Source organism: Salmo salar, chromosome 05 (genome assembly GCF_965601325.2).
Source record: "Salmo salar chromosome 05, fSalSal1, whole genome shotgun sequence".
NCBI lineage: Eukaryota > Metazoa > Chordata > Actinopteri > Salmoniformes > Salmonidae > Salmo > Salmo salar.
The window spans coordinates 64,847,563-64,873,364 of record NC_138295.1 but is presented as its reverse complement, the minus strand read 5'-3'; the positions used below and the strand labels follow the sequence as shown (position 1 = coordinate 64,873,364).

The following is a 25,802-nucleotide window of genomic DNA, read 5'->3' as shown; positions in this document are numbered from 1 at the left end:
TTATATTCTAATCCCAGCCTAATTATTGCTGTTTCATCAGTGTCTCCACACCCTGACTACCTTGTTGTCCTGGAGGTTGTGTATCTGTGTGTTCATTTCAATGACTCCTCCGAGACCAAGATAAATGGGACCCTTTCTGAAGTTATTTCACCTTATAAACAGGCTGTCAGCTGGGTTTGTCCTCTTTCTCTTTCAGTGGAATAGATTCTGAGTTCATTTACACATTCTTTAGATTAATGAAAGTGTTTTTTGGTGATTATGCAGTGGGAGTTCTATTTTATACATCATCACCATTATCCCCTGAGTTCTCAGACAGGCCATTTCCGGTTTTGTGTCACCGCTGAACTCAGCGCTGCCAAAGCCAGAATCGTTCACTGCTACCATTCCCCCTCTCAGCCATAAAGTCAATGAATATATAGAGAGAGAGAGCCTCCAAACAACACAGTGAGCTCTGAGCTCACATCCCACAGCCTGATCTAGCTGGTAATCAAATACAACCTCAGAATTAACTAGCTGTCTTTGTTGACTGTGAGATACTGTGTGGTGTGTGTGTGTGTGTGTGTGTGTGTGTGTGTGTGTGTGTGTGTGTGTGTGTGGTGTGTGTGTGTGTGTGTGTGTGGACACAACTTTATTTTGCTGAATTCTGTTAAACAGTGAGAATGCTCATTGTTAAAATGCAGATTGCTTCATAGCAGCTAGTTAGTTATTATTACACATTGCTCCTTTAAAACCTTATAAGGTAAAACAGTTTCAATAAATTATACTCTGCTAGACAGGTCCCAGAGTCCTACTCCGATATCTGTTTGAATATGTCCTAAATGGCACCCTATTCCCATTATACTGCACTACTTTTGACCAGAAGTGCACTACTTTTCACCAGAAGCAGAAAACCATCACATTTCTTAATATTTGTGACAAACAGTCAACTGCCAAGTGGGCAGAATATTGTCAATATGAATCTTTTTCTTACTGTGTGTCTGGGAGTAAAAAGAGCCCAACACAAGGTCGTAATGGGAGGGAGAGGACACAGGCTTAATGAGTTGTGTCTCTAACCCCACAGTGGCTACAATACGGTAAAGGCTTGTTTGTCCCAGTGAAGGACTAGGGGGGACGCGGCCCATCAGGTACACCTTTACAAGGTCGACAGAGGAACAGGCGCGGAGGAGGAATGGGGTCGAGTGAAACACACCACCTGTGTGTGTGTGTGTGTGTGTGTGTGTGTGTGTGTGTGTGTGTGTGTGTGTGTGTGTGTGTGTGTGTGTGTGTGTGTGTGTGTGTGTGTGTGTGTGTGTGTGTGTGTGTGTGTGTGTGTGTGTGGCTGCATGTACAGTATGTGGTGTGTGGAAAGCCTCTCTGTGGAGTGAATCACCCACTGGGCCCACAGTGCACCGGATAACACGACATACGGCCCACAATCCCTCTCTTCCCATCAGGAAGCCTGTTCCAGTGGGCAGAGAGGAACAGAGATGAGCAGAGAGGAACAGGGAGAGGGAGGAGCATAGAGAAACAAGGAGGTGCAGAGAGGTGAAGAGGGAGAAGCAGAGAGGAGAAGAGAGGAGCATAGAGGAGCAGGGAGGTGCAGAGAGGTGCAGAGAGGGGGAAGTAGAGAAGAGAAGAGAGGAGAGGAGCATAGAGGAACAGGGAGGAGGAGGGAGGAGCAGAGAGGAGGAGGGAGGAGGAGGGAGGAACAGAGAGGAGGAGGGAGGAGCAGAGAGGAGGAGAGCAGTGCAGAGAGGAGGAGGGAGGAAAAGAGAGGAGCAGAGAGGAGGGAGAAGAAGAGCGGGAAAGAGAGGAGCAGAGAGGATGAGAGAGGAAAAGAGAGGAGCAGAGAGGAGGAAGGAGCAGAGAGGAAAAGAGAAGAGGAGGATGGACGAGCAGAGAGGAGAAGAGAGGAGCAGAGAGGAAGGAGGAGCAGAGAGGAAAAGAGGAGGAGGGACGAGCAGGGAGGAGAAGAGAGGAGCAGAGAGATGCAAAGAGGAGTAGGGAGGAGCAAAGAGGAGAAGATGAGAAGAGAGGAGCAGAGAGGAGGAGATGGGAGCAGAGAGGAGAAGAGAAGAGCAGGGAGAAGCAGAGAGGAAAAGAGAGGAGCAGGGAGGAGCAGAGAGGAGGAGGGAGGAGCAAGGAGGACAGGAAGGAGCAGGGAGGGGCAGATAGGATCAGAGAGGCAGAATTGCAGGATAGCAGAGAGAGTGGGAAGAGGACATCTGTTCCTCCCAGGGCAACTCACCATGACTGACCCCTGGGTTATGGAACTGTTGGAAATACCGTCCAGACCTGCCTGGGTTCAAACAGCATTCGTTTTCCTTCAAATACAATGAGCATTTGATTGAACCTGTCTAGAGTTCCAGATGGGCAGGGTTTTGTATGTTTGGGGCTATTCTGTTGGTTCCTTTTGCACCAGTCAAGCTCAATCGAGCGCAAGTAAATATTTGATAGAAAACAAATACTATTTGAACCCAGGTCTGGACTACAGAGTACCGACTCAGAATGACACAATGAGGGGACTAGAGGAACATATTTCTGCTGTATGAGATGCACTAGAAAAAATGTGTGCAGGGTCTCTCTCTCTCTCTCGCTCTCGCTCCGTGTCAGTGGACTATGGAGAGAGGAAGGAGACACCGTGTGGTCATTCATGGAATTACAATAAATCAGCTGTGACGACACAAGCAAGCCATGGCACAGAGAAAAAGGATTCACAAGCACAGCATAGAAGTGTAATCCAACAGCCAGTCTATTTTCGTATTCTTTATTTAAACATGTAGATCACGATTGTGATCTATTTTGCGTACATTTTTGGAAGAAACAGTACAGTCTCCAACTTTCCCTTGTGACAACAGTGACATAATACAGCCAGGAAGATCTTTCCCAACATCTTCCTGTACTATCTGTACCTGGCTAAAACATACCTAGAGAACAGTAGCACAAAAGGTGTATCTAGTTATTGTGATGAGTTGCAGCCAAGGGCTTCTTCAGCATGTCTGGTTTCTGCTGCTTCAAAGGAAGACACAGTGAATGCAGTATTATAGTCATCATCAGTCAGTTCACCAGCTAGGGAATCCCTCTAGCTGAGTTTGACTTAAGGGGAAAGATGAAAGACACCAGTCATCCAGTGTGGGAGTATAGTGTGTGGGTGTGTGCTTGTACATGTGTGTCTGTGTGTCAGTATTGTGCTTATGTGTAGTTGTGTGTGGGTGTATTTTAGTATATTTACGTGTGTGTGTGTGTGTGTGTCTGTGTGTTTGGGTGTGTCAATGCTGGACTTATTTTAGGTAGCGGTGTCCATGTGTCTTTCCTGCATCATGGGCCTCATGCGTACACATCTGTATGATCAAACTGTCTACCGTTCTCAAAAAATAAGTCATTTGCTAGGAGCCATAGCTTTTATGATTTTTATTTTACCCTACACTTTTCCCAGGCCCTGACCCTCACTAACCAACCACATGACACAGCTTGCTATAGGCAAGAGTGGGGTAAGTTGAGTCATTTTTTATTTATTTAGCACCACTATGTCAACGGAAATATAGTATTCTTTCTAACAAAGATATCTACATATATTTCAGGATGTTGTGTATCCCTGGAAATAATTAGAATTCATGTAAACGTAACAGTTTTGAAAACACAGCTTGTCCAAAAAAAGTGGTCTCTTGGCACAACTTACCCTGGGTATGGGGTCAATTGAGCATAGGGACAGGGTAAATTGAGCCATCTTGGGGTAAGTGGGTGATAGTGTCCTGTGACAGTGGGGGATTGTGCTGGTAGGTCAAAGTTGAATTCATGGAATGGGGGTATGGAATATTGTACAGTGCATTCAGAAAGTATTCAGACCCCTTGACTTTTTCCACATTTTGATACGTTACAGCCTTATTCTAAAATGGATTAAATTGTTTGATTGTTTCATCAATCTACACACAATACGCCATAATGACAAAGCAAAAACAGGTTTTTAGAAATGTTGTCAAATATAAAAAATATTTAAAAAACTGAAATATTACATTTACATAACTATTCAGACCATTTACTCAGTGCTTTGTTGAAGCACCTTTGGCAGCGATTACAGCCTTGAGTCTTCTTGGGTATGACGCTATAAACTTGGCACACCTGTATTTGGGGAGTTTTTCCCATTATTCTCTGCAGATCCTCTCAAGCTCTGTCAGATTGGATGGGGAGCATCACTGCACATCTATTTTCAGGTCTCTAGAGACATGTTCGATAAGGTTCATGTCCAGGCCCTGGCTGGGCCACTCAAGGACATTCAGATACTTGTCCCGAAGCCACTCCTGCGTTATCTTGGCTGTGTGCTTAGGCTCATTGTCCTGTTGGAAGGTGAACCTTCACCCCAGTCTGAGGTCCTGAGCACTCTGGAGCAGGTTATTATTAAGGGTCTCTCTGTACTTTGCTTCGTTCATCTTTCCCTCGATCCTGACTAGTCTCCCAGTCCCTGTGGCTGAAAAATGGCCCCACAGCAGGATGCTGCAACCACCATGCTTTACCGAAGGGATGGTGCCAGCTTTCCTCCAGACGTGATGCTTGGTATTCAGGCCAGAGAATCTTGTTTCTCATTGTCTGAGAGTCTTTTAGATGCCTTTTGGCAAACTCCAAGTGGGCTGTCATGTGCCTTTTACTGAGGAGTGGCTTTCGTCTTGCCACTCAACCATAAAGGCCTGATTGGTGGAGTGCTGCAGAGATGGTTGTCCTTCTGGAAGGTTCTCCCATCTCCACAGAGACACTCTGGAGTTCTATCAGAGTGACCATTGGGTTGTTGGTCACCTCCCTGACCAAGGCCCTTCTCCCCTGATTGTTCAGTTTGTGTGTAGGTTGATGATGATTTTCTTTTATTGAATCCATTTTAGAATAACAAAATCTGGAAAAAGTCAAGGGGTCTGAATACTTTCCGAATATACTTTATATCTTAAATATACAGTTGAAGTCAGAAGTTTACATAAACCTTAGCCAAATACATTTAAACTCAGTTTTTCACAATTCCTGACATTTAATCCTAGTAAAAATTCCCTGTCTTAGGTCAGTTAGGATCAACACTTTATTTTAAGAATGTGAAATGTCAGAATTATAGTACAGAGAATGATTTATTTCAGCTTTTATTTATTTCCTCACATTCCCAGTGGGTCAGAAGTTTACATACACTCAATTAGTATTTGGTAGCATTGCCTTTAAATTGTTTAACTTGGGTCAAACGTTACGGGTAGCTTCCCACAATAAGTTGGGTACATTTTTGGCCCATTCCTCCTGACAGAGTTGGTGTAACTGAGTCAGGTTTGTAGGCCTCCTTGCTCACACACGCTTTTGGAAGACCCATTTGCGACCAAGCTGTAACATCCTGACTGATGTCTTGAGATGTTGCTTCAATATATCCACATAATTTTCCTACCTCATGATGCCATCTATTTTGTGAAGTGCACCAGTCCCTCCTGCAGCAAAGCACCCCACAAGATGATGCTGCCACACCCGTGCTTCACGGTTGGGATGGTGTTCTTTGGCTTTCAAGCATTTACATTACATTTACGTCATTTAGCAGACGCTCTTATCCAGAGCGACTTACAATTTGGTGCATTCACCTTATGATATCCAGTGGAACAACCACTTTAACATAGTACATCTATTTCTTTTTTGGGGGGGGGGGAGTGTAAGGGGGGAGGGTTAGAAGGATTACTTAATCCTATCCCAGGTATTCCTTAAAGAGGTGGGGTTTCAGGTGTCTCCGGAAGGTGGTGATTAACTCCGCTGTCCTGGCGTCGTGAGGGAGCTTGTTCCACGATTGGGGTGCCAGAGCAGCGAACAGTTTTGACTGGGCTGAGCGGGAACTGTGCTTCCGCAGAGGTAGGGAGGCGAGCAGGCCAGAGGTGGATGAACGCAGTGCCCTTCTTTGGGTGTAGGGACTGATCAGAGCCTGAAGGTACGGAGGTGCCGTTCCCATCACAGCTCCGTAGGCAAGCACCATGGTCTTGTAGCAGATGCGAGCTTCAACTGGAAGTCAGTGGAGTGTGCGGAGGAGCGGGGTGATGTGAAAGAACTTGGGAAGGTTGAACACCAGACCGGCTGCGGCGTTCTGGATGAGTTGTAGGGGTTTAATGGCACAGGCAGGGAGCCCCGCCAACAGCGAGTTGCAGTAATCCAGACGGGAGATGACAAGTGCCTGGATTAGGACCTGCGCCGCTTCCTGTGTGAGGCAGGGTCGTACTCTGCGAATGTTGTAGAGCATCAAGCCTCCCCCTTTTTCCTCCAAACATAACAATGGTCATTGTGGCCAAACAGTTCTATTTTTGTTTCATCAGACCAGAGGACATTTCTCCAAAAAGTACGATCTTTGTCCCCATGTGCACTTGCAAACCGTAGTCTGGCTTTTTTATGGCGGTTTTGGAGCAGTGGCTTCTTCCTTGCTGAGTGACCTTTCAGGTTATCTCGATATAGGACTCGTTTTACTGTGGATATAGATACTTTTGTACCTGTTTCCTCCAGCATCTTCACAAGATCCTTTGCTGTTTTTCTGGGATTGATTTGCACTTTTCGCACCAAAGTACGTTCATCTCTAGGAGACAGAACGCGTCTCCTTCCTGAGCGGTATGATGGCTGCGTGGTCCCATGGTATTTATGCTTGCGTACTATTGTTTGTACAGACGAACGTGGTACCTTCAGGCATTTGGAAATTGCTCCCAAGGATGAACCAGACGTGTAGAGGTCTGCAATTTTTTTCTGAGGTTTTGGCTAATTTCTTTTGATTTTCCCATGATGTCAAGCAAAGGTAGGCCTTGAAATACATCCACAGGTACACCTCCAATTGACTCAAATGATGTCAATTAGCCTATCAGACGCTTCTAAAGCCATGACATAATTTTCTGGAATTTTCCAAGCTGTTTAAAGGCACAGTCAACTTAGTGTAAACTTCTGACCCACTGGAATTGTGATACAGGGAATTGTAAGTGAAATAATCTGTCTGTAAACAATTGTTGGAAAAATTACTTGTGTCATGCATAAAGTAGATGTCCTAATCGACTTCCCAAAACTATAGATTGTTAACAAGAAATTTGTGGAGTGGTTGAAAAATGAGTTTTAATGACTCCAACCTAAGTGTATGTAAACTTATGTCATGACGTTGCCCTCTTTGGGTACAGCGAGCACCATCCCCCTCTCCCTCTCTATACCCCTTTCACCATGCTCTGTAAGAGAGGTCGTAAATTCCTGGAGGAGATCCTCTCCTCATGGCCACAGTTTTGAGAGAGAGTGAGTTTTATAGAGAGAACAAAGGAATTTCTTCCACCTCACAGAACTGGAGAAATGAACGACATTTATGTTCTGGAGAAGGTATAAAAGACCGGTGAAGAATTCAGCTACGAACTGGTCCGTTTGGTACAATTTTGTGAAACTCATGAGAGACAATACCGCCACATTACCATAACCATGTTTATAGAAGAGTCTCAGGTATGAGACTTACATCTAATGGTTGTATAAAATGAATGAATAAGGATGAAGCTATTTGTGAGACGATGGGATGCTATGTAATGATGTTAACGTGAGAGAATTGTATTTCTGTTTAAAGTTTCACTAAGTCATTGGCACGCCCCCAGGGGCACAGACAGGACCTGGCGTCATGAGACAGCCTTTTTCTATGTCCCGAATAAAACCCCCACCTAGGTTTTCTATCACCAGACCAGCTTACCTCGATAACGAGAGGGCCAAGGTTTGAGAGGAGACCAAGCTTACCTCGATAACGAGAGGGCCAAGGTTTGAGAGGAGACCAGCTTACCTCGATAACGAGAGGGCCAAGGTTTGAGAGGAGACCAGCTTACCTCGATAACGAGAGGGCCAAGGTTTGAGAGGAGACCAGCTTACCTGGATAACGAGAGGGCCAAGGTTTGAGAGGAGACCAGCTTACCTCGATAACGAGAGGGCCAAGGTTTGAGAGGAGACCAAGCTTACCTCAATTACGAGATGGCTAAAGGTTGCAGACCATGCAGTTGTCTTGCTGAACTTTTAAGCATACCACGTGGTTAAACTCTTAGACTATCGATACCGACAGAATAAGAACAAGTCTTTGATATTAATTACTAGTCTGCAGTTAGGAATTCGGTATCATTGAACGCGAAGACCGACAACCGCCGAAACATCTATTCTATAACGACATGAATGAATGTCACTCTGAACTATCCATTCTAACCAAGAGAGAGAGAGAGAGAGAGAGAGAGAGAGAGAGAGAGAGAGAGAGAGAGAGAGAGAGAGAGAGAGAGAGAGAGAGAGAGGGCGGACAGACTTTCCAACAGAAACACATTTTTCAACAGAGATCTCGACGACGCACTGAGCGTAAATATGTATATTGATTGCAATTGTTCCCGAATGAGTTAGCATTCATGTGCAAAGGTTTAGCATTTCAATTGTTATAATATTCAACTCTGGAGTGTCTCCTCAGCTGACCCCCCACTCCCCTTTTGTCTAACAAGCCGCCATGCCGGTTTAGCCCACTAGGGCACATTCCTCTATCATTTCTTGTAACCATATGTACTGTTTGTTATGCATTTCTGTGAATTACCTAGTTAGTAAATAAATGATTTTATGACAATTGATGTATGGATGACTCATAGTGAAGACTGGGTTCATGCAGATAACCAACAATTTACGACATTTGGAATGAGACTAACGTGAGGTAAATAATAATTCATTAATTCAAAGACTAATTGATCAGATATTAAAATATCTGAAAGTTATATTAGGAAAATTATAACTTTGTAATCTGAATATTTTCTTTGGTGCCCCGACTTCCTAGTTAATTACAGTTACATGATTAATCAGTTTAATCGCGTAATAATAATTACAGAGAGTTATTTGATAAATAAGTCTTCAGTTTTAATGATGCCAAAGACACGACATTTATGACTTCAACAGTATGCCTAAATTGTTCAATATCACTTACCCTTCCATTTCTTGACCAGTTGGTCTAGGACAGGGATGTTGTTTCGATGTGCCAATTCATAGACAAGTTCTCTGCATTTGAGGATACTAAGCCCATGAAACTGGTCCTCAAGATGTTTACTATGTTTAGCAAGCTCAGATTCCATGTCATCAGATAAGACCTTGTGTGCTTCTGCTAGTCTATCATTGCCTCTGTTTCGCACAGGTACATTTTCATGTTTTTTTTGTCCATGTACCTCTTCAGTGTCATTCAGTCTATTTGTTCATCCCTTGCTGCTGCTCAAATGAACCTCTTCCTTTATCTCACTTCCTTGGCTGCTCTTTCAAGAACTTCAAGGGGGGGCTAGACCCCTGCTTGTTTTACATTTGTGTACACAGGACATGATGATGTCTGCTCTGTAACAATAAAAATGCACTCCTGAGTTCATGCTATAGGCATGACACATTGCAAAAATACTATGTATATTATTCTTAAAACGGACTAAATAGAATCAGAATTTGTATGGTGTATGGTGGCCCTTGGTTTAACTTACCCCAAAAAGGCAAACATTTTGACAATATTAGCCCGCACAGTTAGAAGGATGCACTTTCATGCTAGGTTTAGGACCTCATATTGAAGCTTATAGAGACCCTAACTGACGTATAAAACCATCTTAAAACTATCTTATTTGGTTTAGATGCAAGCATCATGAAACCTATAACACAATAAATTCATTTGACTTTGTGAAAATCCGTTTTTTTTTACCTAACTTCCTTATCAATTTTCCATGTGGTTTCTTCCTTCACAAACTCCATGAAATGATGACATACTAAATATTTGGTCACATTATTCATTTTGTGTATGGTTTCCTAGAAACAAGGGGTGGCTCAACTAACCCTTTGGCTCAACTTACCCCACTCTCCTCTAACAGGTTTCACTTTTAACAGACAGTTTTCCTCCACAATAAAGATCAAAATGTTTAATCCAGCTCAAATCCCAGAGGGAATTGTTCAAATGTGTTTAACACACACAACCTTACACACACACACTGGACTCACCTGTCTATGTCCTGTCCTGGACCTGAGTGCCTCAGCCCTGAGCCGTTGTTGAGGGAGCCTTGTCTGGGGAGCCCGGGAGGTCTGCTTCTGTCTGCTGATACGTCCCCTGGGGGCCCCTGGTAGAGGAGATCCTGCTGCAGTTTGGCCTTCTTCTCCTGGGGGGCCTCCTCGTGACGTCGACCCCTGAGGCCCTCAGACCCGCCCCGTGGCCCTGCGGCGCTGCTGTAGAACCACGCCCCCGACTTGGTTAGGATTTCTTGTTGTTTTCGGCACAAGTTGCATACCCACATAACCTGTACACAGAGGAGAGAGGGGGTTAGATATCTGCAGTGGTGGGGATGGTGGTGGTGGTGGGCTTACAGCAATGAACTACAATGAAAAGAGTCATGGAATGGATCAACCCCTAGAGGAGACGTGCCAAGTATCATTAAAAAAAGGATACTTTGACCTGCAAGATGTTGTAGGAAACACTGTAAATATACAGATGAGGATATGAATGATTTGATACTATTGCATACACATACAGTAGCCTTAGGGCAAGTGTTTAGGAGGAAGAGAATATTAGGATTGTTTGTAGGACCATATCTAATTGAGGACATAATGTTGAGTTCACTGGACAGTCTGTGAGTATGATGAGGAATCTGAAGTTCATATGATCTACATCCCCCTCCATTCTCAGAAAAAAAGATTCCAAAAGTGTTCTTTTGCCATTCCCATAGGAGAACCATTTTTGCTTCCATGTAGAACCATTTTTGCTTCCATGTAGAACCCTCTGTGGAAAACGGTTCTCAAACGGTTCTCCTATAGGGACAGCCAAATAACTCTTTAAGGCTCTAGATAGCACATGTTTTTCTAAGAGTGTACATACTTACACCACTTGCTTATATGGGGTACCAGCCTTCAAAATAAAATCACTAGAATTTGTATCCCCATTCAAGTCAATGGGTTGGTAGTGTGTGGTTACAGAGTCATTAATGGTTGATTTTATTTCTATGGTACTAACTTTGTGGTGCACAATACTGTAAGTAACTGAATCTAAATAGGAAGCTAGCTGCAGCCCTACTGTTTAATACAGCTGTGTGTGCATAGCAGAGGGATGGAGAGAGACTGTGTTCAGCAGCTCTACAGAGGAAGTAGCACTAACTGTGATCTGCAGCCCCCTCCCTCTACATTAGCCTCATAAATCCAGGAGCCGACAAAAGCCCTGATCACTCCACCTCAGACGCAGCACAGCCGCCCTCAAAGCCCTGGCCTGCTTTGCAAATGGCACCCTATTCCCTACATAGTGCACAATGGGCCCTGATCAAAAAGTAGTGCACCATATTTAGCATAGGGTGCCATTTGGGATGCAACCTGATCACTCCGCCTCAGACGCAGCTCATCCAGCCTCACTCTCCCCTAACAACCACCCTCCCTAGTCTGGAGGAGGAGCTATGCCTAGTGGAAAGGAGGAAATGGGCAGCCACCTGAGCTGCCTGGCGCCTCTCTCTCTCTCTGAGGGAGTATGGTGCAGGGCATCAAGGTCCATGAGGAACTCAGCCTGTAGGCTGATGGCCAGTGACTGACAGACTGACTGACAGCAGTGACGTACAGTAGACAGGCAGGCAGCTGCACTCAACCCAGCAGCAGTGTCCTCCAGCTATAGCCTGACTCTGGCCCTGGTCCTGTAGTCAGAGCATTGAGCTGACTCAGTACTGGAGTGCATTACTGTGATTACTATTGGCTGGGTTGGGCTTACACAGCACACTACACAACCCTCCACTGACTTAGTGGCTGGCTGGCTAACTGGTTGGCTAACTGGCTGGCTAACTGGTTGGCTAACTGGTTGGCTAACTGGCTGGGGGTCATATGCCTAGTTAAATAATGGTAACTTTTTTTTTTTTTATCATATTCGGAAGGCCATGGCATGACCAATGAGAGGTTGTCTCCTTACCACCCCAGACAATCAGATGTCTGAACCACCGAGGCGGGGGCTACACTCTACTTCCATACTTCTCAAGCACGCACGCATGCACACACACAAACACAACCTCCATACCAGTCACAAGCATGCGCACGCACACGCTACAACGCTACCTCCACACCAGGTCCCACTTCCTGCGCATTACTCCAATATCCCTCTGTGCTTAAAACTTCTTAGGGATAGCCCCCTTTTTTCAATTTTCGCCTACAACGACATACCCAAATCTAACTGCCTGTAGCATAGTCCCTGAAGCAAGGATATGCATATTCTTGATACCATTTGAAAGGAAACACTTTGAAGTTTGTGGAAATGTGAATTGAATGTCGGAGAATATAACACAATAGATCTAGTAGAAGAAAATACAATGGAAAAAAACAATAATTTCTTCTTCTTTTTTCTACCACCATCTTTGAAATGCAACTATCCTTAAATAGCCCATCCAACCAACTACCTACCTCATCCCCATATTTGTTTTTTCTTTTTTTTCTGCTCTTTTGCACACCAGCATTTCTACTTGCACATCCTCATCCCTAAGAAGTGTTTTAACATAGCCCAGTTCTTTCCCAGATAGAGAGAGCCTTGTACATCAGCCAGCATGGCACGACGTGACCTACTCATTTACTGCCCACAAGTGCAATTTACATAGAGTCAGTTCTCCAATCTGCCAATAATAATGAACCACATTCTGAGCTTCAGAATGTACATGCAGAGGGCTCTTTTATCTCATCAGCACATACCTAATAGTACATTAGTATTCCAAAACAGACCAGGAAGACATACACACATAGGCCAAATGAATACTGAGCAGGGCATGCTAAGCCTAGCTCCGCCTCACACAGCGTTCCTATACAGGACTATATGGTGTAGCATCTGGTCTGCACCTAAACATAACCTGGATGACTAATGCACTAAAAAGTGAAAATGGTGAAAAATATAAGCAGTGGTTGATCACAGTAGAGATGATTCAATGATAAGGTTTTAGGTCGAAGCCATACTCCTCAGTCATATAGAAGTGGTGTCAGCACACACACACTCACACAGCATGTGCACTCTAACAGTCCGTCCAGTGATGCAGCAGAGAGCGTCAGTTTGGCCCACTCTGACAGACTACTGTTAGCATCTGTAATAGTCACTAAACCAAACACACATACACATACAAAATACACACACACACGCACACAGCACACACACACACACACACACACACACACACACACACACACACACACACACACACACACACACACACACACACACACACACACACACACACACACACACACACACACAGGTCAAGCAGCTGTACTGATTGCCAGAGGTGTGTTCACTGCAGCCAGACTGCAGTCCCTCCTCCCTCCTTCCCCACTGCCTAACTCTTCACGGCTGAGTGCAGTCAGGGGGACGGGTGTGGGGGAGGAAGGGGAGAGGAAGGGACAGCCCCCCCCAGGCTGGGCCAGCCCCCCCCAGGCTGGGCCATTTCTCCCTGTGTTTGCACATTTCATAGTCATTGAACCTGCACCCAAATATAGAACATTAAAAAACCTAGTGCTCCAAACATAGGGGAGGAATAGAAATGGCATATGTAGCCCACTAAATGTCCCAGCAAACAAGGGACGTCCTGAGGACATTCGGCGACGTTCCCATTAGGTCCCTTAAGGGTTTTGGCGCGACGTTATCCCACTGATGTTCTGAGAACGTTCTAAGACCGTTGCATGATAGTCCCAAGGCAACGTTCTCTGGGGGACCGATGTCTAGTTCCCTGTACGTTCACAGGACATCACTGACGATCATGTCAGGACCTTTTTAGGGCGTTCTCAGGACTTTTATTTTACTAGTCCTTAGGATATTGAATGATGGTCCCAAGGGAATGTTCTCTGGGGGACCTTTTTACAATGTTCTTGGGACATTGTGTCATGGTCTCCTGAATGTCCCCTGAATGTTCTTGGGACGTTGTGTCATGGTCCCCTGGAGGTTTTGGCTAGTTCGCGGTTTGTCCAGGGAACGTCCCCAAGGATGTTTTTAGGACGTTCTTTGGATGTTGTGTCATGGTCCCCTGAAGGTTTTGTCTAGTTCCCGGTTTGTCCCGGGAAAGTAATGAAATGGTATGGGGTTTTAAGGTAAGTTTAACATGTTAACCCTCGCAAGGCTGCTGGCCCAGACGGCATCCCTGGCCACGTCCTCAGAGCATGCGCAGACCAGCTGGCTGGTGTGTTTACAGGCATATTTAATCGCTCCCTATCCCAGTCTGTTGTCCCCACATGCTTCAAGATGGCTACCATTGTTCCTCTACCCAAGAAGGCAAAGATAACTGAACAAAATGACTACCACCCTGTAGCACTCACTTCTGTCATCATGAAGTGCTTTGAGAGACTAGTCAAGGATCATATCACCTCCACCTTACCGGCCACCCTAGACCCACTTCAGTTTGCATACCACCCCAACAGGTCCACAGATAACGCAATCGCCATCACTCTGCACACTCCCCTATCCCATCTGGACAGAAGAATACCTATGTAAGAAGGGTGTGTGCTCAGCCCTCTGCTGTATTCCCTGTTCACCCACGACTGCGTGGCCATGCACGCCTCCAACTTAATCATCAAGTGTGCAGACGACACAACAGTAGTGGGCTTGATCACCAACAACGACGAGACAGCCTACAGGGAGGAGGTGAGGGCACTCGGAGTGTGGTGTCAGGAAAACAACGTCTCACTCAACGTCAACAAAACAAAGGAGATGATCGTGGACTTCAGGAAACAGCAGAGGGAGCAGCCCCCCATCCACATCGAAGGGACAGCAGTGGAGAAGGTGGAACGTTTTAAGTCCCTGGGTGTACACATCACAGACAAACTGAAATGGTCTACCCACACAGACAGTGTGTTGAAGAAGGCGCAACAGAGCCTCTTCATCCTCAGGAGGCTGAAGAAATTTGGCTTGTCACCCAAAACCCTGATAAACTTTTACAGATGCACAATCGAGAGCATCCTGTCGGGCTGTATCACCGCCTGGTACGGCAACTGCACCGACCTCAACCACAAGGCTCTCCAGAGGGTAGTGAGGACTGCACAACGGTTGCATCACTGGGGGCAAACTACCTGCCCTCCAGGACACCTACAGCACTTGATGTCACAGGAAGGCCAAAAAGATCATCAAGGACGACACAACCACCCGAGCCACTGCCTGTTCACCCCGCTATCATCCAGAAGGTGAGGTCAGTACAGGTGCATCAAAGCTGGGACCGAGAGACTGAAAAACAGCTTCTATCTCAAGGCCATCATACTGCTAAACAGCCATCACTAACTCAGAGAGGCTGCTGCCTACATTGAGACCCAATCACTGGACACTTTAATAAATGGATCACTAGTCACTTTAAACAATGCCACTTTAAATAATGCCACTTTAATAATGTTTACATATCTTACATTACTCATATCACATGTATATACTGTACTTTATACCATCTACTGCACCTTGCCTATGCCGCTCGGCCATCGCTCATCCATATACTTATATGTACATATTCTCATTCACCCCTTTAGATTTGTGTGTATTAGGTAGTTGTTGGGGAATTGTTAGATTACTTGCTAGATTTGTGGGTATTATGTAGTTGTTGGGAATTCTTAGATTACTTGATAGATATTACTGCACTGTTGGAACTAGAAGCACAAGCATTTCGCTACACTCGCATTAACATCTGCTAACCATGTGTATGTGACCAATAAAAAAAAATTGATTTGAAGTGGTACGCTGTTCAGCTAAAATAGTGTAAAAATCTTTACTCAGCGAGATACCTAGTCAGTTGCACAACTGCATGCCTTCAACCGAAATGTGTCCTCTGAAACAGAGAGGTGTGGAGGGGCGGCCTTAACTGACGCCCAGGGAGCAGTTGTTCTCTTCAGTTTTACTCAAGAGCAGAACTGCAGATTTTTCCATCTTACCAGTTTGGCCATTCAGACCAGCGACCTTTCGGTTACTGATGTGTGCTGGAGCATAGGTACTGTATGCTACTGATGTTTTGTATCAGGTTACGATGGGTCCCATCAAGCTGTTTAGACAGATATGTCATTTGTTATCTAATGTTTTTTCATTTAAACTCAAGGTGGGTTCATACATCCTTATCATCTTTCGCATTTGGTCCCATACAAAGATATTATACTCCATATTTTATTCCATCTATTTACTCCATCTAATCCATCTGGACTTGAATCAATGACTTCTATCTAAGATGTGCATGCCTAGCGTTCAGACAACCTCGTGTGTTGCAAATCTCTACAGAAAAACACTGCTATAGCCTTTTTCAAGGGTGGTGCTGTGGTGGTGCTTTCGATGACCAATCTAGTGTATGTTCATCACTTTCTAAGAGACGATTTACAGCATTGACTGAAACTCCTTTAAGATGGAGAGCAGCCTTCAGCTATCCCAGTTTGTGCTGAGCTGTGTTTAGCTGTCAAGCCTGTGACGCTACACTACATCAAAGTAAAATGAACAGGGGAGGGAGGAGACAATCACCTCTTTCTGATGCATATGTTCCAGTAGCCAATACTCAGTCAATGAGCGCTCTCTTGTGGCCAAGAAGCAGCACTACACTACAACAGCATCCTACCAAAACAGTTGAGGGGAGCATGATATTATCAAACTTCGAAGCTATAGGACAATGAAAATACCATGGTGACCATTTTAACTATTAAGAGAATTACTTGAGTAAAAATAGTCACTGTTCTTTCGGAGACAAAAACACATACTTGGTTTCATATCCTTCAGACTAAATGCATTCCCAACCATCAGATGTTACTGTATCTTGTTCATAGCATTCAGAGAACAAAAATATCACATACTATAAAGAGATGTGCGTCATGGTCAAATATTAATGTGATGGTGAATAGACTGTCATCGGTATCATATTGCCCGTTTCCCTCCCAGTTCACCTGGCCTGAACTTAACTGAGCTCATTAAAAACTCATTGTTAAAGGGAACATGTCTGGGAAGATCTTGGCTTTGAAACTGAGGTTGCACTTGAATCGACTGTGTCGGAAACATATTCAATCATTCGGCACTCCTTTTTCCTCATGCACCACACGTTTTATGTGTGTTATTAAAAACGTGTGATAAACGATATATAGCCTATCTAAGATTAAATATACCACATTCTTCTAAATCGGTGTGTGTAAAGATCTCAAAAAGACAGAGGGAAACATTTATTAAAGTATATTTCATGAAACCGTGTAGCCTAAATAGAGGTGAAAGAAGAGCCGACTCTCACATGCTCAAACACTGTCTGGCACGTGGTGCATTACATTTTAATGAGGTTCTAAATTTAGTGTGTCGGGAGCGCGGTAATAATAATAGACTTGATGCATAAATGTATGCCCCTTTATTTTTTACCGAAGTTCAGAAAGACTTGAGAGAGAAAGATGAGAGCGGCTTGAGAAATGGAGAGACTGGATTCACACAGAGAGATGGCAGATGTCTTTCACAGACCCCCCTAAGCCCTGTGACATTATTTACAAAGCCAAAGTCTATTTTTGGTCTTACTTAAGCATTTGGCATGCAAAGTCGGCTTATCAAAGCGCTGTTCACTGTTTCACATACATTTTAGAAAATACCATATATATTCACAATTTCAGAGAACATGATGTAATGAGAACTTTCACTGAACATGAGCACTACATAGACTAAAAAATCCATATAAACGTGTTCAGACTACCAGACTATAACAAGGTGTTTATAACATGTTGGCATTCATAATAGCCTAGAATTCATTCATCATTGGTCGCATTATCATCTACATTAAAATACTCTGACTACTTATGCAAACAGTGCACACCAGTCTATAGCCGACATGTTCATTGTAAATGCAGTATCCAAACGGCTGATTGTGAGCCCAGTGTATTGAATGACTTGCAGCCAAGACAATCCATTTTACATTTAGCTTACCCATGGTAACGACGGGAAGCATCGTGTCCGTGCAGGAAAAAAAACGTATGTAATCCTAATTTGGTGTAAATGTTACGGGGCAGCGTGCAGTAGAATCAGGAGGAGACAGACTGAGGCGCCGACCTTCAACACCGTTCAGCACCGCGGACAGTACCTGGTCGGACAACAGGCAGGCAGCTAGCTCTGCTCAATGTAGCCCGCGTGAAGGTTACGCGATGCTAATCATGTATGTGATTTGTCCAGGCTGCAAATAATACCACCCAGTCAGACAGTCTTATGTTCCAACCATAATTATTTTCTAAACAGATTATTTACAGAAAATAACAAAATACGTGTCTGCCACGATGTCAAATAGAAAACGATACAGCCCCTTCATAAATGCAGTAAAGGATTCCAATTTTGAAACGCGGCACACAAAAAAAGAAGCATATAGAAGCAGCTTCGTGGGAGGAAAGATGTGCAAGAGTGAGCAAGAAAACGTGCAATCATGTTTTTACCGCCGCTGTATTAGGCCTACTAGTTTTAAGTCTTCATTACTAATAGATGCGGGTGTGAGTCTCCCGCTACCGAGGCTTATTCGAGCTCATTATAAATGCAGCGCGTCCCCCCGTGGTGCTGGGCGGCCCAACTGTGCTCAAAGAATCCAATGTGTGCCGTTCCACGCCCGTGACGCTCAGGGACTCACCAAGCTATTTCTGATGCGCCACAACAACGGGCTCTTCTAAATTAAATGGAATATTAGGCTATTTTTACATTGATGAGGCCAGAAAGATCCAATAAGTGTGAGTTCTGTTCGTTTGCAGCAGAGTGAATGAGAGCTGAGACCCAAGAGCACCACAGCACATGTGATGTCCTCAAAAGTCGCTTTAATCACGAATGACTTGGTCTCAGGAGACTGTTGATTCCTGAGGCATTTGTTTAGCAACATCAGAGGAATTGAAATGTTGAACAGTCCTACTATAATGACTGAGGAGGGAGAAGGATTCTGAGGGTTCAAAAAATGTACATAGTGCACAGTATGTCTTTCAAAGGCTCTATCTATATCTCCAAAATCCTTCCTGGTGTAAGTTTTGTCTACTGTGTAGCAGCTGAGCCGAGCCTAGACTGACCTGGATAGGTTGCACATAAAGGCCCTCAGTACTGTCTTATCAGACTGGATGTCATTCACCTCTTTACTGTAGGCTAATATCAAGCAAAGATATATAACAAAATATCATATTTTATTGCCATAACCATGAGTCTGATAGGCTATACTAGACTAAATAAGAAAATAAATCATCCCAGGGCTCAGTCTAATGTAGCTCAAATCCATCTCAAATCTTCACTCCTGCTTCTTCTCCTGCCTCTCTGTGAAACTCTCAGCAGCAAGTCTGTCCTATCGTATTCCAGTGTCCAACAGCTCTGTTAGAGGCCCCAGACACTGAGGCGTGTAAATATTGATGCCATTTCACAGAACAAGAGATCTCTCATCACGGCTGCCACTGGTTGTGGGAAGGAAAGAGAATACTGATGGAAAAAGAACAGATTTCACCACCACCACAAGCACCTCTTTGACTGACACACAAGCTTTCAGACGTGACACGCTACTGCAGGTGGATGGGCTGACCAAAACCTCCCCAACTGAGCTATATAGTCTAAGTTAATGAACTTGCAATAACATAACATCTATTCTTATTACGAGACTCTGACAAGTGTTGTGTGTGAGTCTGTGTGCACGTGGCGTGTGTGTGTAAACATGAAAGGGCTTTATTGTGTCCAACATGTGTAGGGCTCTGGTCAAAAGTAGTTCACTATATAGGGAATAGGGTGCCATTTGAGACATCCTTTAGGTCCATGGGCCCTGCCCTCAGAGGCCCAGCGGTCGGGCCCCCAGTGACATCACCCTCCTTGGGTTGAAAATCTATCTGGTCATCCAGCCCTGTCTGGGAACCAAACTCCTGGATCAGCTGGCCCTGAGGGCTCCGTGAGGGCTTGGAGCCCTGCAACTAGATACAGGGGAGGCAGTGTCTGTGTAAACAATGTTCCTCTGGCTGAGACAGCAGCACATCTACTGAACGTATGTACACCTCCACCTCCACCCCCACCATCCATCCATCCATCCATCTCCATCTCCATCCCTCTACTGTACCTCCTCCACCTCCAGACCAGTAATAACAACTGTTTTCCTTTCAAATACTTTAGCTGCATGTGTCATTTGGGATGCAACCAATGTATTTTCATGGCCTAGAAGACAGATAGCTACAATATCAGGCTAACAGTGGGCAGGGCAGCAGTGGGCCTATCCTCCTATCCTTTGATCTGATCCCAGGGCAGATCTGCCAACACTCCCGCTACTCATCACACTGTCCCAACCCTACTGCTGCTGCTGCCTCCTGCCAGCCCACAGCCAACACTCAACACCATCTGTAGGCTACAACTCTGGAGGAAACCCATCCTCCACCCATAATCAGTCAACAACAAAGACAGACAGGCAGCCTTGGCAGCCGACGGACAGAAGGTCCAGTGGAGGTGGACTCTCAGCTCATTCAGCTCAGTCATAGCTGTTAAGGGGAAACTTTGACAGGGATTTGGTACAAACTTTGCATTGAAAATGGAACAAAGATACCGAAACATATTTTCTGACATATACTTTATATGTTCCATTTTGGTCTGGCCTTCAACATGATATGATTGACTCACAGATGTGATTGGTCAAAAATCATGTATTCAGGGTACTGTATGTGTATATTACAGTCCGCAAAGTATCTTATGGGGGCGAAGGAGTGATGCTTCTATTCAGACTTTTCTTAGTTGAGGTGAGCAAAAGGTTGGAAAAGGATTTGCTAACCACTTTGTCCTCCTGTTGCAATTCCATGAGAGCAGGAATGCAGCAGACAGAGATAGAGGGAGTGGAAGACAGGGACAGAGAGAGAGAGAGAGAGAGAGGAAGAAAGGAACGGGGAGAAAGATTGTGAGTGACATTAGTACACTTTGACACATCGCATTCCGACAATGAGGGTATTGGACGGCACCAAGCATAAATACTCAGTCACATAATAATAAATCAAGGCTTACTCTGTAGGAGGATTTCACAACAAGGTTAGTTAGTAAGACACTGGAGCAGCATGGTAATACACAGCAACCATGAGATTTAGGGCTGTCGTGAGACTCCAGGGGAGACGCTCCCCCCAGTGGTAAAGCAAGAGATTTACATTTGACATATTTAGTAGACCATCTTATCCAGAGCAACTACGGTTAAGTGGCTTGCTCAAGGGCACATGGACTCTGGGATTCAAACCAGCATCCTTTCGACTACTGGCCCAACATTTTTTTTTTTTTTTTTAAAGATGTTAGTTTTATTTTTCACCCCAATTTCGTGGTATCCAATTGGTAGTAGTTACTGTCTTGTCTCATCGCTGCAACTCCCGTACGGACTCGGGAGAGGCGAAGGTCGAGAGCCATGCGTCCTCCGAAACACGACCCAACCAAGCCGCACTGCTTCTTGACACAATACCCATCCAACCCGGAAGCCAGCCGCACCAATGTGTCGGAGGAAACACCGTACACCTGGCCACCGTGTCAGCGTGCACTGCGCCCGGCCCGCCACAGGAGTCGCTAGTGCACGATAAGAGAAGGACATCCCTGCCGGCCAAACCCTCCCTAACCCGGACGACGCTGGGCCAATTGTGCGCCGCCCCATGGGCCTCCCGGTCGCGGCCGGCTGCGACAGAGCCTGGACTCGAACCCAGAATCTCTGGTGGCACAGCTAGCACTGCCTTAGAACACTGCGCCACTCGGGAGGCCCTGCCCAACACTTTTAACCACTAGGCTACCTGACGCCAAGCTAAAAACAAGCCCAGAAGAAATCACTGCATCTAGAATCATCCCTCACCCCATTCACAGTCATGCAGAGAATATGAATGGGAGAAACATTGGTAGGAGTTGGTATATGGTATAGATCATCAGTAGGGATGTGTTGTGAGCTGCACCACTGTCTGTATCTGGCTTGAGGCCCAGTTTCTGATTTCACACTAATGTTTCATAACCCAGTGGAGGATTTGATTTGAGACAGAAATGGATGTACTAGTCAGGCTATTTTTGGGACCCAAGAGAGACAGTAGCAGCAAAAAAACACTCTCTTGCGACAGCTGGACTGGACTGGCCTGCATGGGATTGTATAAAACGCTTTGTATTGACAAATTACTTCCACCTTCTCACTGTAATCTTACAAGAGTTCAATTTTTTAAATATATTTTTTTACTTTACCTTTATTTTACCAGGTAAGTTGACTGAGAACACATTCTCATTTACAGCAACGACCTGGGGAATAGTTACAGGGGAGAGGAGGGGGATGAATGAGCCAATTGTAAGCTGGGGATGATTAGGTACTACAAAACATTTTTCCAGGTATGCGTGTGTGTGTGTGTGTGTGTGTGTGTGTGTGTGTGTGTGTGTGTGTGTGTGTGTGTGTGTGTGTGTGTGTGTGTGTGTGTGTGTGTGTGTGTGTGTGTGTGTGTGCGTGCGTGCGTTCATAGACACAGACAAACAGAGGTAGCTAGGCTTAACCTCCTCACCTTATTTGACCGCAGAGACACTCGTCCTCCGCACCGAGCACAGAATTTCGTTTGACAATATGAACAGAGGTGGCCGCAGCCGTCAGCGAATTTGGTTTTGTGGCAAATCCCGCAGGTAGGAGAGTCATTGGGGTTCTTCTGAAGTTCTCCTGTCGTCCCTGTCTGCGGGGTTATATCGTCCCCCATCTTCTTCACCTGGTCCTTGTAGCTCTCAAACTGCTGGTGCAGCTTCCTGCAAGGAAGGAAGCAAGAGAGGAGCACAGTTAGGAAAAGATCAGCTCAGAAATCCTAAATGGCTCCCTAGTCCCTAGTTCCGTTAAAGTGCACTACTTTTGCCAGAGTATAACAATGCACTTCAGGGGATAGGAAGTAATTTCAGATGTCTTTGTGCTGTAGCTAACTGCAGGATGTTGTGTGAAGTCCATTAGTGTTGGTAGACAGCAAAGCGACATATGTACCTCTGATTCCTTTCTAAGAGAAATGTAGGGAACACTTTCTATGAGGAACATGTTTTATAATGGCCTTGATTATGTATACTTATAGAAAGTGTAACCAAAAGGTTTTGTCAACCAAATAACCTACAGTTTGTTACACACAACTGTCAGAGAAATGTTTGTATGTTCTGTATTGCATTTTGTTGTACTGTCACGATAGTTCTCCATTCACATAGAGCTGCACCCATCTTTACTGAAACAAGGCGGGCCAGGTAGGAAGGTATAGAGTTTGCATCGCAAGTTTAAAAGCCTAACTTAATTCCACTTACTCAGGTTCCCGGCGTTTAATGAATCATTTGTACCTGTGTTTCTATTTCAGGGCGGGGCCCGAGACGTAAGCTAATACAGCCCTCCAAATGTCAATGCCCACACTTCAGTGGAAAGAACACATCAAATCTGTTTTTCACAGCAACAACATCATGACTAGGTACCTACACTACAGCATTCATCCAACCATCGGGCTAACAGTGCCTTTAGACAGCGCAGAGGAATCAGACTATTGTGTAGGCCTCCATGTGGTTTACTGAAACAACGGCACCCTTCAAAAGTCTTTGTTGCGTCCAAAATGGCACTCTATTGCCTACACAGTGTTCTACTTTTGACTAGTGCCCTGTGGGAAAAGGGTGCCAAATAGAGAAAAGGGGGCCATTTGGAAGGAAGCTTTTAGCTCAACATTCTCTTTTAATCTGCACCGCCTGCTCACACTAGATGTACATTCAGTGTCATCTTGTCCTATACTCTCCCAATGCACCCACACATGACAGGTCCAACCGGACCTGAGGACCAGAGGACCCTGAAACGCTGCCTCACACAGACAGACCAGCATGCATTTTGTATGACACATGTCAATCGGGTGTATCCTTAGAAACTAAAACCCTGGCTGACTTCATAATATGGCGATTAGAATTGGTTTCGTCTCCACATTTTCCCCTGCAACATTCATTAGTCACGTGAATTATTAACCAGAGCTATCATTTTTACCGTCCGTATGCATGGCTTGGTGTCGCGTAGGTGATAAACATGCTGCCTCTTCTTTCCCACAAACAGGCCTTTTATTTAGATCCCAAATGTAATTGGTGCGTGACTCGATGTGGCTGGGCCTTGTCTGATGACTATCCCCCTGCTGAACACTAGATAGAGACGGAACCCTGGATGGCACCTCTCTGTGTCACACTGCCACGCTGCTGTACCCACTCTGGATGAACAACACTGGGCTACTACTGTCACTATTTACTGAACACAGATTAGACCTGGGACGTGGTGGTGTGGTGTTGTTTAACACACACAGACACACACACACACAGAGACACACACACAGACAGACACACACACACACAGACACCAGAACAAGTCTAAAGATAGAAGACTTGTTAATGGTATGTGCATATTGGGTAGCAGTGTCTGCTGTTTAGAGCCGGGGTTCTCAAAGTGGGGTCCGCAGTACTGCAGGGGGTCCGACGCCAGACACAAAAGAAAATAATACTTCAAACCACAGATTCAATTTGGGCCAAGGGATCCGTGGAATAAGTTCAGAAGGTGTAACACAATACAATAAAATAAAATGTAATATAATTCATCTACAACTTGTGTTCTTAACCCTGGGTCACATGGGCTTGGGAGGCTCACAGGGGTTTTGGTATCCATAGTGCCCCACCAATTAAAATGTTTTCAACTTAATACTATATATATTATGTTCTTGTATTCTGCAACAAAAAAATGTTTTTACCTAAATGCACTGTACTTTAAAACTAGAATCCTTAGTTGCTACATTCATTTTTGGTATGGAATACCATGATATACCCATTGAGTCTTGAAGAATATACAGTGAGGGAAAAAAGTATTTGATCCCCTGCTGATTTTGTACGTTTGCCCACTGACAAAGAAATGATCAGTCTATCATTTTAATGGTAGGTTTATTTGAACAGTGAGAGACAGAATAACAACAAAAAAATCCAGAAAAACGCATGTCAAAAATGTTATAAATTGATTTGCATTTTAATGAGGGAAATAAGTATTTGACCCCCTCTCAATCAGAAAGATTTCTGGCTCCCAGGTGTCTTTTATACAGGTAATGAGCTGAGAGTAGGAGCACACTCTTAAAGGGAGTGCTCCTAATCTCAGCTTGTTACCTGTATAAAAGACACCTGTCCACAGAAGCAATCAATCAATCAGATTCCAAACTCTCCACCATGGCCAAGACCAAAGAGCTCTCCAAGGATGTCAGGGACAAGATTGTAGACCTACACAAGGCTGGAATGGGCTACAAGACCATCGCCAAGCAGCTTGGTGAGAAGGTGACAACAGTTGGTGCGATTACTCGCAAATGGAAGAAACACAAAAGAACTGTCAATTTCCCTCAGCCTGGGGCTCCATGCAAGATCTCACCTCGTGGAGTTGCAATGATCATGAGAACGGTGAGGAATCAGCCCAGAACTACACGGGAGGATCTTGTCAATGATCTCAAGGCAGCTGGGACCATAGTCACCAAGAAAACAATTGGTAACACACTACGCCGTGAAGGACTGAAATCCTGCAGCGCCCGCAAGGTCCCCCTGCTCAAGGAAGCACATATACATGCCCATCTGAAGTTTGCCAATCAACATCTGAATGATTCAGAGGACAACTGGGTGAAAGTGTTGTGGTCAGATGAGACCAAAATGGAGCTCTTTGGCATCAACTCAACTCGCCGTGTTTGGAGGAGGAGGAATGCTGCCTATGACCCCAAGAACACCATCCCCACCGTCAAACATGGAGGTGGAAACATTATGCTTTGGGGGTGTTTTTCTGCTAAGGGGACAGGACAACTTCACCGCATCAAAGGGACAATGGACGGGGCCATGTACCGTCAAATCTTGGGTGAGAACCTCCTTCCCTCAGCCAGGGCATTGAAAATGGGTCGTGGAT

General features: G+C 44.9%; 2 protein-coding genes across 2 annotated transcripts in view; both read right to left on the bottom strand.

Annotated features, from left to right (window-relative positions):
- The window catches only part of LOC106605391 (regulating synaptic membrane exocytosis protein 2), a 152,306-nt gene extending 142,215 nt beyond the window's left edge, over positions 1-10,091 (bottom strand). Inside the window, exon 1 of the mRNA XM_082975405.1 lies at positions 9,958-10,091. The gene's annotated coding sequence lies outside the window, so the exon portion shown is untranslated. The remainder of the gene's footprint in view (positions 1-9,957) is intronic.
- Positions 1-25,802, bottom strand: part of LOC145850388 (regulating synaptic membrane exocytosis protein 2-like) — a 74,650-nt gene that overhangs the window by 820 nt on the left and 48,028 nt on the right. Inside the window, exons 2-3 of the mRNA XM_082974935.1 lie at positions 22,405-22,636; positions 9,958-10,250 (exon numbers count right to left, since the gene is read on the bottom strand). Of these exons, the coding sequence (XP_082831061.1) occupies positions 9,958-10,250; positions 22,405-22,636 (525 nt within the window). The remainder of the gene's footprint in view (positions 1-9,957; positions 10,251-22,404; positions 22,637-25,802) is intronic.